General features: G+C 48.3%; 1 protein-coding gene across 1 annotated transcript in view; it reads left to right on the forward strand.

Moving 5' to 3' along the window:
• Nucleotides 1-12092, forward strand: part of cps1 (carbamoyl-phosphate synthase 1, mitochondrial) — a 345020-nt gene that overhangs the window by 129413 nt on the left and 203515 nt on the right. Inside the window, exon 19 of the mRNA XM_067988237.1 lies at nucleotides 8938-9079. Within this exon, the coding sequence (XP_067844338.1) occupies nucleotides 8938-9079 (142 nt within the window). The remainder of the gene's footprint in view (nucleotides 1-8937; nucleotides 9080-12092) is intronic.

Below are 12092 nucleotides of genomic sequence, written 5' to 3' on the forward strand. Positions count from 1 at the left end.
ACCAAGAGTGGCTCGGTAGCACCACTACTGACCAAGCTGGCCGAGTCCTGAAGGACATAGCTGCCAGACTGGGCCTGCGGCAGGTGGGGAGGATTATCACGAACAAGACCAGGCTCCCATTCCCTCGAGTATGGAAGATTAAGGGGTGATCTAATTGAGATGTTTAAGATGATTAAAGGAATAGATAGGGTGGATAGAGAGAAACTATTTCCTCTGGTGGGAGAGTCCAGAACCTTAAAATTAGAGCTCGGCCGTTCAGGGGTGATGTCAGGAAGCACTTCTTCACACAAAGGGGAGTGGAAATCTGGAACTCTCTTCCCCCAAAAAGCTGTTGAGACTGGGGGTCAATTGAAAATTTCAAAACTGAGATTGATAGATTTTTGTTAGGCAAGGGGATTAATGGTTACAGAACCCTTAATGGGTGGATGGAGTTAAGATACAGATCAAGCATGATTGAATTGAATGGCGGAACAGGCTGAATGGCCTGCTCCTGTTCCTGTGTTCTGTGCTGTTGGGCTGGTGAATTTGAATGCTGATAGATATTGGTGGAAAGATTCTGCATGACCAGTGTATACTGAATGGGATTGATTTGTTCGGGCAACCCTTTCTCAGTCTGTCTAACAAAACAATGCTTTGTTGTGTCAGCACAACCGTGGAATATCAGCCGTGGAGTGGGGCTCGAGCCCACGACCATCATGCCCAGAGCCAACCAAGCAAAGCCAACATGGTCAGTTCAGGAAGTAGCTGCAGAGAGACCCCAAACCAGGAACCTGTGCTTCTAACTTTCATTGTGCTGTTTGACCTGGGGAGAGGAGGGATCGGCTGGATATCCAAACATTCCAACATTTCCCCAGTCACAGATCACATCGACAATTGCAAATGTTTAACTGCACACATCATGTGTGAGGTGGATTAATTACAGATAACCACACCGCACGTCCACAATTCATTTAATACCTCCCCCTCCTCACCTGAAGGTGCAGACACTTGGGCTACGATTCTGTGGGTACCAGCTGACCTCTGGTATGTAATGAGTGTCATTGGGCCTGGGCTTGCTCCCGGCCTGGGGGGCGGGGGGTGAGTGTCAGAGGGCCTGAGCCTGCTCTCAGCCTGGGGTGGGGGGGTGAGTGTCAGTGGGCCTGAGCCTGCTCTCAGCCTGGGGTGGGGGGGTGAGTGTCAGTGGGCCTGCTCCCGGCCTGGGGTGGGGCATCACTGGGCCTGAGTCTGCTCTCGGCCTGGGGTGAGGTCGTCACTGGGCCTGAGTCTGCTCTCGGCCTGGGGGGGGCGGGGGGTGAGTGTCAGAGGGCCCGAGCCTGCTCTCGGCCTGGGGTGAGGTCGTCACTGGGCCTGAGCCTGCTCTCGGCCTGGGGGGCCGGGGGGTGAGTGTCAGAGGGCCCGAGCCTGCTCTCGTCCTGGGGTGGGGGCGTCACTGGGCCTGAGCCTGCTCTCGGCCTGGGGGGCGGGGGGTGAGTGTCAGAGGGCCCGAGCCTGCTCTCGTCCTGGGGTGGGGGCGTCACTGGGCCTGAGCCTGCTCTCGGCCTGGGGGGCGGGGGGTGAGTGTCAGAGGGCCCGAGCCTGCTCTCGTCCTGGGGTGGGGGCGTCACTGGGCCTGAGTCTGCTCTCGGCCTGGGGGGGCGGGGGGTGAGTGTCAGAGGGCCCGAGCCTGCTCTCGGCCTGGGGTGAGGTCGTCACTGGGCCTGAGCCTGCTCTCGGCCTGGGGGGCCGGGGGGTGAGTGTCAGAGGGCCCGAGCCTGCTCTCAGCCTGGGGTGGGGGCGTCACTGGGCCTGGGCCTGCTCCCGGCCTGTAGAGAACAGTGGACACTTTCTAGCAGGGGTCAGTGGTTTTTGATTGGCGAGGAAAGCCTGGGCCTTCCTCTATCTCTCCCCCCAATTCCCTGCCCTGACCTGGCTGAGCTCCGCATCGACCATGGATGAAAGGTGGAGCCTCCCCGGCTGGTGTATCTAGGCACTGCCGGCCACTGAGCCGTTCTGCCCACTTTTAGAATTGTTGAAATAGTGACAGTGATATGTCCTGCTGAGTTTGGTACTGTAGCATCGTCCCATCAGCCAGCACTGTCTCTATGCTCTGTGGGAAATGCTGCTGGACTCTGCTGGCTAAATGACCGATTACAAGGACTTGATCCCAGCTTGCTCGGTCCTTCCCTCATCAACATTTTGCATTTTCCAATTCTAACCATTCTTGCTGACTCTAGGGGCCAGTCCATTGGGTGAGGGGCATCATCTGCTACCATAAGACCATACCATGCCCAAGTGACTACTCCTCAAACGTGAGCCTCGATGGCCAGTAGTGTCAGACTGTTCAACTACACAGATGGGGAACATCCTGTTCTTGCCTGAACCCCACAGATGTGCGTGTTCAAACAGGGGCCATTGGTAGATGTTGGGGGCCAGGAACCTTGGCTGATTCTCCCCCTCCATAACCCATCAACACCGAGGCCAATAGAAGTGTCCCACTGGAAATCCGAGACAGCACAGTCTCCGAATCCTGAGTCTGCTCTCGGCCTGGGGGTGAGGTCGTCATTGGGCCTGATGGGGGGGGCATCACAGGCCCAGTGATGCCCCCCCCCCAGGCCGGGAGCAGGCCCACTGACACTCACCCCCCCCACCCCAGGCTGAGAGCAGGCTCAGGCCCTCTGACACTCACCCCAGGAAGCTGTGGAAGCTACATCATTAGATAAATTTAAAACAGAAATAGACAGTTTCCTAGAAGTAAAGGGAATTAGGGGTTATGGGGAGCGGGCAGGAAATTGGACATGAAGCTGAGTTCGGATCGGTCAATGCCCTGTGGGTGGCGGAGAGGGCCCAGGGGCTATGTGGCCAGGTCCTGCTCCGACTTCTTGTGTTCTTTAGATTTGTGGTTGGGATCAGATCAGCCATGATCTTATTGAATGGCGGAGCAGGCTCGAGGGGCCGATTGGCCTACTCCTGCTCCAATTTCTTATGTTCTTATGTATCCTTGGTCTGTATGGCTGGGAGACTGATTTTCGAAGGTGAGGTTACTCACTGCCCTGTCAGCTGACTGAGTATTGCTGTCTGGCGTATACCATTTTCTAGAAAAGGGCCGGGTTAATGGCGAGTGTTAGCAAGGGCCCAGGCCAGAGTCCCTCTGCACTGAGTGGCTGATCTCAGTCACAGTCCTGTGCAATGGCCAGTCACTGTCACACAGAGGAGGGAAGATCGGAAGGCATGCTGTCCCTGGGCATCTCTCATCCACCCCGGAGAGACTGAGGGCACTGGGAGAACAATAGAAAGGTCTGTTTTGGGGGGGTACTTTAATCAGTGCCCCCATTTTCTTTGGTGCTGAGGATGTCATTCTGTACTGGGTATCCACAAGAATAAGAACAAGGGGTGTGGAAATGGCAATCAGGCTTTCCAGTCTGAAGTCAGTGTTGTGGATAGCTACAAGGGTCTCACTGTCTTTCAGGCAGAATGATAAAATAATACAACACAGAAGGTGGTCATTCAGCCCATCATGTCTGTGCTGGCTATTTGAAAGAGCAATCCAATTAATCCCACTCTCCTCTTTCCCTGTAGCCCTGTAAATTTCACCTTTTCAAGTCCAGGTCATTAATATATATCAAAAAGAGCAGCGGTCCTAATACTGACCCCTGGGGAACACCACTGTATACTTCCCTCCAGTCTGAAAAACAACCATTCACCATTACTCTCTGCTTTCTGTCCCTTGGCCAATTCTGTATCCACACTGACACTGTCCCTTTAATCCCAATGACTTTAATTTTGTTAACAAGTCTATTATGTGGTACTTTATAAAATGCCTTTTGAAAGTCCAGATACACAATATCAACCACACTACCCTCATCAACCCTCTCTGTTATTTAATTGATGAATTCAGTCAAGTTAGTTAAACGTGATTTGCTTTTAACAAATTCATGCTGACTTTCATTTATTAAACCTTGTTCTTCCAAGTGATTAATTTTTATCCCGGATTATGGTGTCTCAAAGTTTCCCTACTACTAATGTTAGGCTGACTGGCCCTCAGCTCGCGGGTTTATCCCTCTCCCCTTTTTTGGACAGGGGTGTAACATTTGCAGTCCTCCAGTCCTCTGGCACCACCCCCATATCTAGGAGGATTGGAAGATTGTGGTTGGAGCCTCCGCAATTTCCACCCTTACTTCCCTCAGTAACCTAGGATGCATCCCATCTGGACCAGGTGACTTTTCTACTTTGAGTACTGCCCACAACTGAGGAGGATGATTGAAGAAACACACAGCATATCTTTTTATCCTATCCAATATCGCTACTACCTCCTCCTTTACTGCTACAATGGCAGCAGCCTCTTCTCCAGTGACCGACGCAAAGTATTTGCTTAGTGCCTCAGCCACGCCCTCTGCCTCCACAAGAAGATCTCCATTTTGGTCCCTAATCAGCCCCACCCTTCCTTTAACTACCCTTTTACTATTTATATGTTTATAAAAGACTTTTGGGCTCCTTTTTATGTTACCCGCTAATCTATTCTCATCTATGTCTTGCCCCTCTTACTCCCTTTTTCCATTCTCTGTATTTTCTGTATTGAGCTTTGTTCTCGATTCTATTATGAACCTGACATTTATCATAAGTCTTAATTTTCTTTTTCATTTTAATCCTAATTCCTTTAGTCATCCAGGGAGCTCTAGCTTTGAATGCCCTTCCTTTTCCCCTCAGGAATGTGTTTACTCTTTACCCAAACTCCTCTCTGAAGGCCTCCCATTGCTCATTTACTGTTCTACCTGCCAATCTTGGATACCAATCCACCTTTTCCACTCTCTGAAATTAGCCCTTTACCTTCGATTGTTCCTTGTCCTTTTCCGTAACTACCCTAAGCCTAATGATATTGTGATTACTGTTTCCCAAATGCCCCCCAACTGAAACCTGCTCCACTTGACCCACCTCATTCCCCAGAACCAGATCCAGCAATGTCTCCTTTCTCGTTGGCCTGGAAAAAACACTGAATGTTTTCCTGTACACATTTCAGGAATTCCTCCCCCTCCTTGCTTTTAACACTCTTTTCTTTCCCATTCTATATTAGGATAGTTGAAGTCCCCCATTATCACTACTCTATTGCTTTTACATATTTCTGAACTTGCTTGCAGACTTGCTCCTCCAGCTCCTTCCCACTATTTGGGGGTCTATAGTCTACCCCCAGCAGTGTAACAGCTCCTCTTCTGCTTAACATATAGATGTTAAGATCTTTTCATATAGATTCTGTCTTAGAAACTTCAACCATGTTATCCCTTTCACCAACAACTTGCATTTATATAGCACCTTTAACGTAGTAAAACATTCCAAGGCACTTCACAGAAGCAATTATCAGACAAAATTTGACACCGGGCCACATAAGGAGATGTTAGGACAGGTGACCAAAAGCTTGGTCAAAGACACAGGTTTTAAGGAGCGTCTTAAAGGAGGAGAGAGACGGAGAGGTTTAGGGAGGGAATTCCAGAGCTTAGGGCCTAGGCAGCTGAAGGCACGGCCGCCAATGGTGGGGAGAAGGAATTCAGGGATGTGCACGAGGCCGGAATTGGAGGAGCGCAGAGATCCCAGAGGGTGGTAGGGCTGGAGGAGGTTACAGAGATAGGGAGGGGCGAGGCCATGGAGGGATTTGAAAACAAGGATGAGAATTTTAAAAGCGAGGCATTGCTGGACCGAGAGCCAATGTAGGTCAGCGAGCACAGGCTGTAACAGTATCTTTGATCAATATGGCCCCCCTCCTCCTTTATCCTTCCCTATTCCTCCTTAATACATTGTAGCCAGGAATGTTTAGTTCCCATTCCTGCCCTTTAAGCCAGGTCTCCCTTATTGCCACTATATCATAACCCCATGTAGCAACTTGAACCTGCAGCTCACCAACATTATTTACTACCTACAGGCATTTACACACCTGCCTTAATCTGCCTCGCATTGCTCCCATGTCTGATCCCACCTGTCTCTGGACTACTCTTTATTCTAATGCTGTTTGTCTCTCCCAGTCCTCTGTGCATCTTGTTTGTCCTCTCTGTTTCATCTTGATTCCCTTTCCCCAACCAAACTAGTTTAAATCATCCTCCACAGCACTAGTTATGAAATAGAAAAAAAAATGACCTTTTCTCCCTCTCTTTGCTTAGTCTTTATCTCCTGAGCGAGCTGGCCCTCTCCAATTGCACATTTAATCTGCCATATGACACATAGGAGACTATTTACACTAAATATGTTTTTGGGAATTTTCTCTGGTTCTCTTCTGAAGGTTTTGTATCTTACTGGGGTACATTTCCATGGGATAAAAACAGAAAATGCTGGAAATACTCTGCAGGTCAGGCAGCATCTGTGGAGAAATAGTTAATGTTTCTGGTCGATGGCCTTTCATCAGAACTGGAAGATGTCGATAGTTCCAAGGGCTTTGGTCACTCTTAAACATCTTGCGGACGTAGTCATTGGAGGGGAAGCCAATCCAGTTGAGAGTCTGGTCCTGTCCTCACCTGGCAGCCATTTATGCACACTGTCCTTTCACCAATAACTTGCATTTATATAGCACCTTTAACAGCATAAAACATCCCAAGGCGCTTCACAGGAGCGATTATCAAACAAAGCTTGACACCGAGCCACATAAGGAGAAATTAGGACAGGTGACCAAAAGCTTGGTCCAAGAGGTAGATTTTAAGGAGCGTCTTAAAGGAGGAGAGAGAGGTGATGGGGAGCAGAGACCCGCCCTGAGCTCAGCCAGAGGCACTGCGACAAAATAATTTTTTTCAACTTGTACTTCTGGACTACTAGATTCAGCATGTAAGAGGTTAACTCCACACAAGGTGACTTGAAGTGGTAATTAGTTGGACATGTCTGTACCGATGTCGCCTATATAGGTGATTTGCTGTGAATGACCCCGCCCCGGGGGTCAGTTAACTGGAATTCTATAGCTTCATTGTTGGTCATCTTAGGGTCACCAAGCAAGGTTGTTTTCATTCGGTGTTAGTGAGTAGCCATTCTGGGTCCATTAGTATATTGCCCTGAAAATCAAGGAAAGTCGTCTCAACCCCCAAAGAGAGGTTAGATTTTTAAAAATGTCTCTTAATTGTCCCTCTTGCACAAAGAACCAAGGGGGACATGAATGGGATTAAAGTGATGGGAGCCAGAGTAACTCCCAACGGCAGTGAGGGGGTGGCTGCACGGGGCAGGCAGGTTGTCAGGAACGTGCCTGAACAAAGCAGCTGCCCTCCCACTGATCCACCTAACTCCAGAGGTTGGAGAGGTCCAGGTGGAATGACCGGCATTGCAGCCTGTGGGTTTTGGCCCATATTGTCTAGCGAGTCTGGAGTACACAGTGACTGGGAGGTCAGTGCACACGGATTCCAACTGACTGACTTAAGGGGGTCTGTGCACTGAGGTGGGGCAGTATCTCTCCCCCAGTCACAGGTGGCTATGGTCTCACACCCTATAAAAAGCCACCACAGGTATTTTGAAGTATGAGCCAGAGAATATTGACTGGTTAAACTAGAGAAGGTGGTCTGTGGTCTTCGAGCTGAGGTTCAGAGAGAAATCAGCTTGCATCTTTAGTGTTTCCATAAATGGAGGTGTGTAGGGGAATATATCTCATGGTGTTTGTTCCTATTATGTAAATAAGCCACTTACTGTTCTGAAGCACATGCCTCATCGCAGTACAGCGTTTATTAAGCCTACCCGCTGTGAGGGGAGGGGAATTCACGGGCAGTATTTCTGTAGCTGGAGTATGTAGTAAGAGTTCTGTGCTACAATCCTGGGTCACGCTGCTGTTTGAGGATATGCCCCCAGAGTGTACGGGACGTCACGTCCACTTATTGAAGTAACCAGTGACGCTGAACCTGGGAATATCTCGAGTTAAACCCCCAAAATTGACTGGTGTGGAGACGGTGCGACCTCTCCTCCTACCCCAGGTGGTCTCAGTTCATTCCACTCAGACCAGGGTCCTACTGGGTACAGAAACAATTGGGTTAGTTTAACAAAGTAATGGATCCTTTCGTGAGATGGCCTAAAGCTTTGCGTTGGTTTCACCTGGGCGGCGTGTCGGACCCGGGGGCATTGGGCTATTGAGTGGTAAAGGGTGTGTTCACAGAGAAGCCCCTATCCTGTGGGTCTGAGCAGGGCCTGGGAACCTGCCCCCAGTGGACGGGGCTGAATTGGGGAGTAGGTCGGTCACCCCTGGGCCACTTCTACATCTTCATTGCTGACATCACAACAGCTGGCTGGAGGCAGAGGTCAGGTCATGTCAAACACCCGCCCTCCTGTGTGCTGAGAAGTGACTTACAGAGGAGAATATAAAATTAAATGGAAAGTAACTAACCCAGAAGTGATATTCTGTCTGTGCCCTATGAAGAATCTGTTATTTATTTTTGAATGACTGGTACCAAGTCCAGGATTAGTAAGAGTGCTATTTAGAGGAGGGCGGGCTCGGATTATCTGGGCCAAGGAGATATTGGCAATGCATCGGTGGAGAGAGGCAGCTGGGGTTAACAGGTCAGGTCGATGAAGTTTTGTGAGGTCCTGATGAAATGCTGCCTGACTTTCTGAATGTTTCCAGCATTTTCTGTTTATCTGGGTCATGTTATTAAGCTTATCGACATCATACTCCAACATCAGTGACACATGACCATATAAAGGAGGTAAACTCCGTGCCTACAGCAAGGACCCAGAGCCAAACCTTCGAAGAACCTGAGAGCTGCTGTTGGAGGTGGTGCAAAACCAGGGGCTTCTGGCCCTATTGGACCTCAGCGGGTCTGTTAGGGGCCGAGGCCTCACGGGGGCAAGGGTATTCATGGGTTGTGAGTCTCTGCTTGAGCACACCGCTCTCCCTGACCTACAGCATAACCCAATGGTGCAAGGTTACACGATCGAAGTGTGTCGGTTTGAGAGAGTTCATTGTACAGCGGCCATGTTGCATTGTTCCTTTAACTGCTGTGATCTCTCCGTCAGTGAAAGCATCACCGACGAGCTGCTGTTAAAAGCGAAGCAGGATGGATTTTCAGACCGACAGATTGGGGACTGCCTCGGCCTAACTGAACTAGATGCAAGAAAGCTGAGGATTCACAGGAACATTAAACCACAGGTTAAACAGGTCAGTCACTTGATGTATTGTGCGTGTGCGTGCGCGTGCGTGCGTGCGTGTGTGTGTGTGTGGCCAAGCATAGCGTTGATTGGAGACCATCATTCTCGACGGTGCTAAGCCATACAAGCAACGGTCTTAGTTTCAATCCCTGGTCTACAGAGTCAGCTGACCTCAATCAAGACAGCAGTTAGAATCATAAATGTGTGCCACACAGAAGGAGGCCATTCGACCCATCATGTCTGGACTGGCTCTTTGTTGGAGCAATCCAACAACTAATCTCCCCAGAGCCCGGTATCTTTGTCTGCTTCAAATATTTATCCGATTTCCCTTTAAAAGAATCACTGGTCTCTGCCTCAAGCACTCCCTGTGCCAAAACATCTCAAAATATCCCAAGCTCCAACAACTTTCTGCATAAAGAAGTTTTTTCTAATCTCTCTCCTTATTCTCGTTGATAATTTTAAATTGATGAGTCCTTGTTATCAATTTCCCAACTGGAGGAAATAAACTGTCCATATTTGCCCCTATCAAAACTCTTTGGAATTTTAAATCCCTCTATTAAATCTGTTCTCTGCTCTCTCTGCTCCAGTGGAAATAGCCCCTTAAGTCCCTTCTCTTAACTAGAATCTCTACTCTGTACACTCTAACCGCACTCCTGAATTCTCTACGCTGTGCACACTAACCATCCTCCTGAATTCTGTACTCTGTACTCTCCAACCATCCTCCTGAATTCTGTACTCTGTGCACTCTAACCATCCTCCTGAATTCTGTACTCTGTACTCTCTAACCATCCTCCTGAATTCTCTACTCTGTGCACTCTAACCATCCTCCTGAATTCTCTACTCTGTGCACTCTAACCATCCTCCTGAATTCTCTACGCTGTACACTCTAACCATCCTCCTGAATTCTCTACTCTACTCTCTAACCATCCTCCTGAATTCTCTACTCTGTACTCTCTAACCATCCTCCTGAATTCTCTACTCTGTACTCTCTAACCATCCTCCTGAATTCTCTACTCTGTACTCTCTAACCATCCTCCTGAATTCTCTACTCTGTACTCTCTAACCATCCTCCTGAATTCTCTACTCTGTACTCTCTAACCATCCTCCTGAATTCTGTACTCTGTACTCTCTAACCATCCTCCTGAATTCTCTACGCTGTACACTCTAACCATCCTCCTGAATTCTCTACTCTGTACTCTCTAACCATCCTCCTGAATTCTGTACTCTGTACTCTCTAACCATCCTCCTGAATTCTCTACTCTGTACTCTCTAACCATCCTCCTGAATTCTGTACTCTGTACTCTCTAACCATCCTCCTGAATTCTCTACGCTGTACACTCTAACCATCCTCCTGAATTCTCTACTCTGTACTCTCTAACCATCCTCCTGAATTCTCTACTCTGTACTCTCTAACCATCCTCCTGAATTCTGTACTCTGTACTCTCCAACCATCCTCCTGAATTCTCTACGCTGTACTCTCTAACCATCCTCCTGAATTCTGTACTCTGTACTCTCTAACCATCCTCCTGAATTCTGTACTCTGTACTCTCTAACCATCCTCCTGAATTCTCTACGCTGTACTCTCTAACCATCCTCCTGAATTCTGTACTCTGTACTCTCTAACCATCCTCCTGAATTCTCTACTCTGTACTCTCTAACCATCCTCCTGAATTCTCTACTCTGTACTCTCTAACCATCCTCCTGAATTCTCTACTCTGTACTCTCTAACCATCCTCCTGAATTCTCTACTCTGTACTCTCTAACCATCCTCCTGAATTCTGTACTCTGTACTCTCTAACCATCCTCCTGAATTCTGTACTCTGTACTCTCTAACCATCCTCCTGAATTCTCTACTCTGTACTCTCTAACCATCCTCCTGAATTCTCTACTCTGTACTCTCTAACCATCCTCCTGAATTCTCTACTCTGTACTCTCTAACCATCCTCCTGAATTCTCTACGCTATACACTCTAACCCTCCTCCTGAAGTCACTTGCAGTCCTCCTCGCTGTTCTTCAAACTCCCTACTTTTTTGTCATCAGTAAGTTTAGGATTGTCCTCCCTTTGCCCAAGTCCAAATCATCCATACACAGAGAACAAAGTGGGCCCAGCACTAACGCTGGAGCAGTCCACGTCCAAACTTGCTCCAATCTGAGCAGCACCCATTAACCCCAAACCTTTGGTTCCTGCCCATCAACAAACTTTCTATCCATGCTGCTGCATTCCCTCTGGTGCTATACTCAGTTTTGTACCAATTTCCTGAGACATTTATCAAACCCCTTCTGAATATCCAAATGCAGTGCACCTACTGCATTGTCTTTATCGATTCACTCAGCCACCTCTTCCAATGACCACTGGCTCGAGCAATAACAAAAACTTCCATTTATAAAGTGCCTTTAACATAGTAAAACGTCCCAAGGAGCTTCACGGGAGCAATTATTAAAAATTTGCCACCGAACCACATTAGGACAGGTGACCAAAAGCTTGGCCAATGAGATAGGAACATAGGAACAGGAGTAGGCCATTCAGCCCCTCGTGCCTGCTCCGCCATTTGATAAGATCATGGCTGATCTGTGATCTAACTCCATATACCTGCCTTTGGCCCATATCCCTTAATACCTTTGGTTGCCAAAAAGCTATCTATCTCAGATTTAAATTTAGCAATTGAGCTAGTATCAATTGCCGTTTGCGGAAGAGAGTTCCAAACTTCTACCACCCTTTGTGTGTAGAAATGTTTTCTAATCTCGCTCCTGAAAGGTCTGGCTCTAATTTTTAGACTGTGCCCCCTACTCCTAAAATCCCCAACCAGCGGAAATAGTTTCTCTCTATCCACCCTATCTGTTCCCCTTAATATCTTATAAACTTCGATCAGATCACCCCTTAACCTTCTAAACTCCAGAGAATACAACCCCAATTTGTGTAATCTCTCCTCGTAACTTAACCCTTGAAGTCCGGGTATCATTCTAGTAAACCTACGCTGCACTCCCTCCAAGGCCAATATGTCCTTCCGAAGGTGCGGTGCCCA

This window comes from Heptranchias perlo, chromosome 7 (genome assembly GCF_035084215.1).
Source record: "Heptranchias perlo isolate sHepPer1 chromosome 7, sHepPer1.hap1, whole genome shotgun sequence".
NCBI lineage: Eukaryota > Metazoa > Chordata > Chondrichthyes > Hexanchiformes > Hexanchidae > Heptranchias > Heptranchias perlo.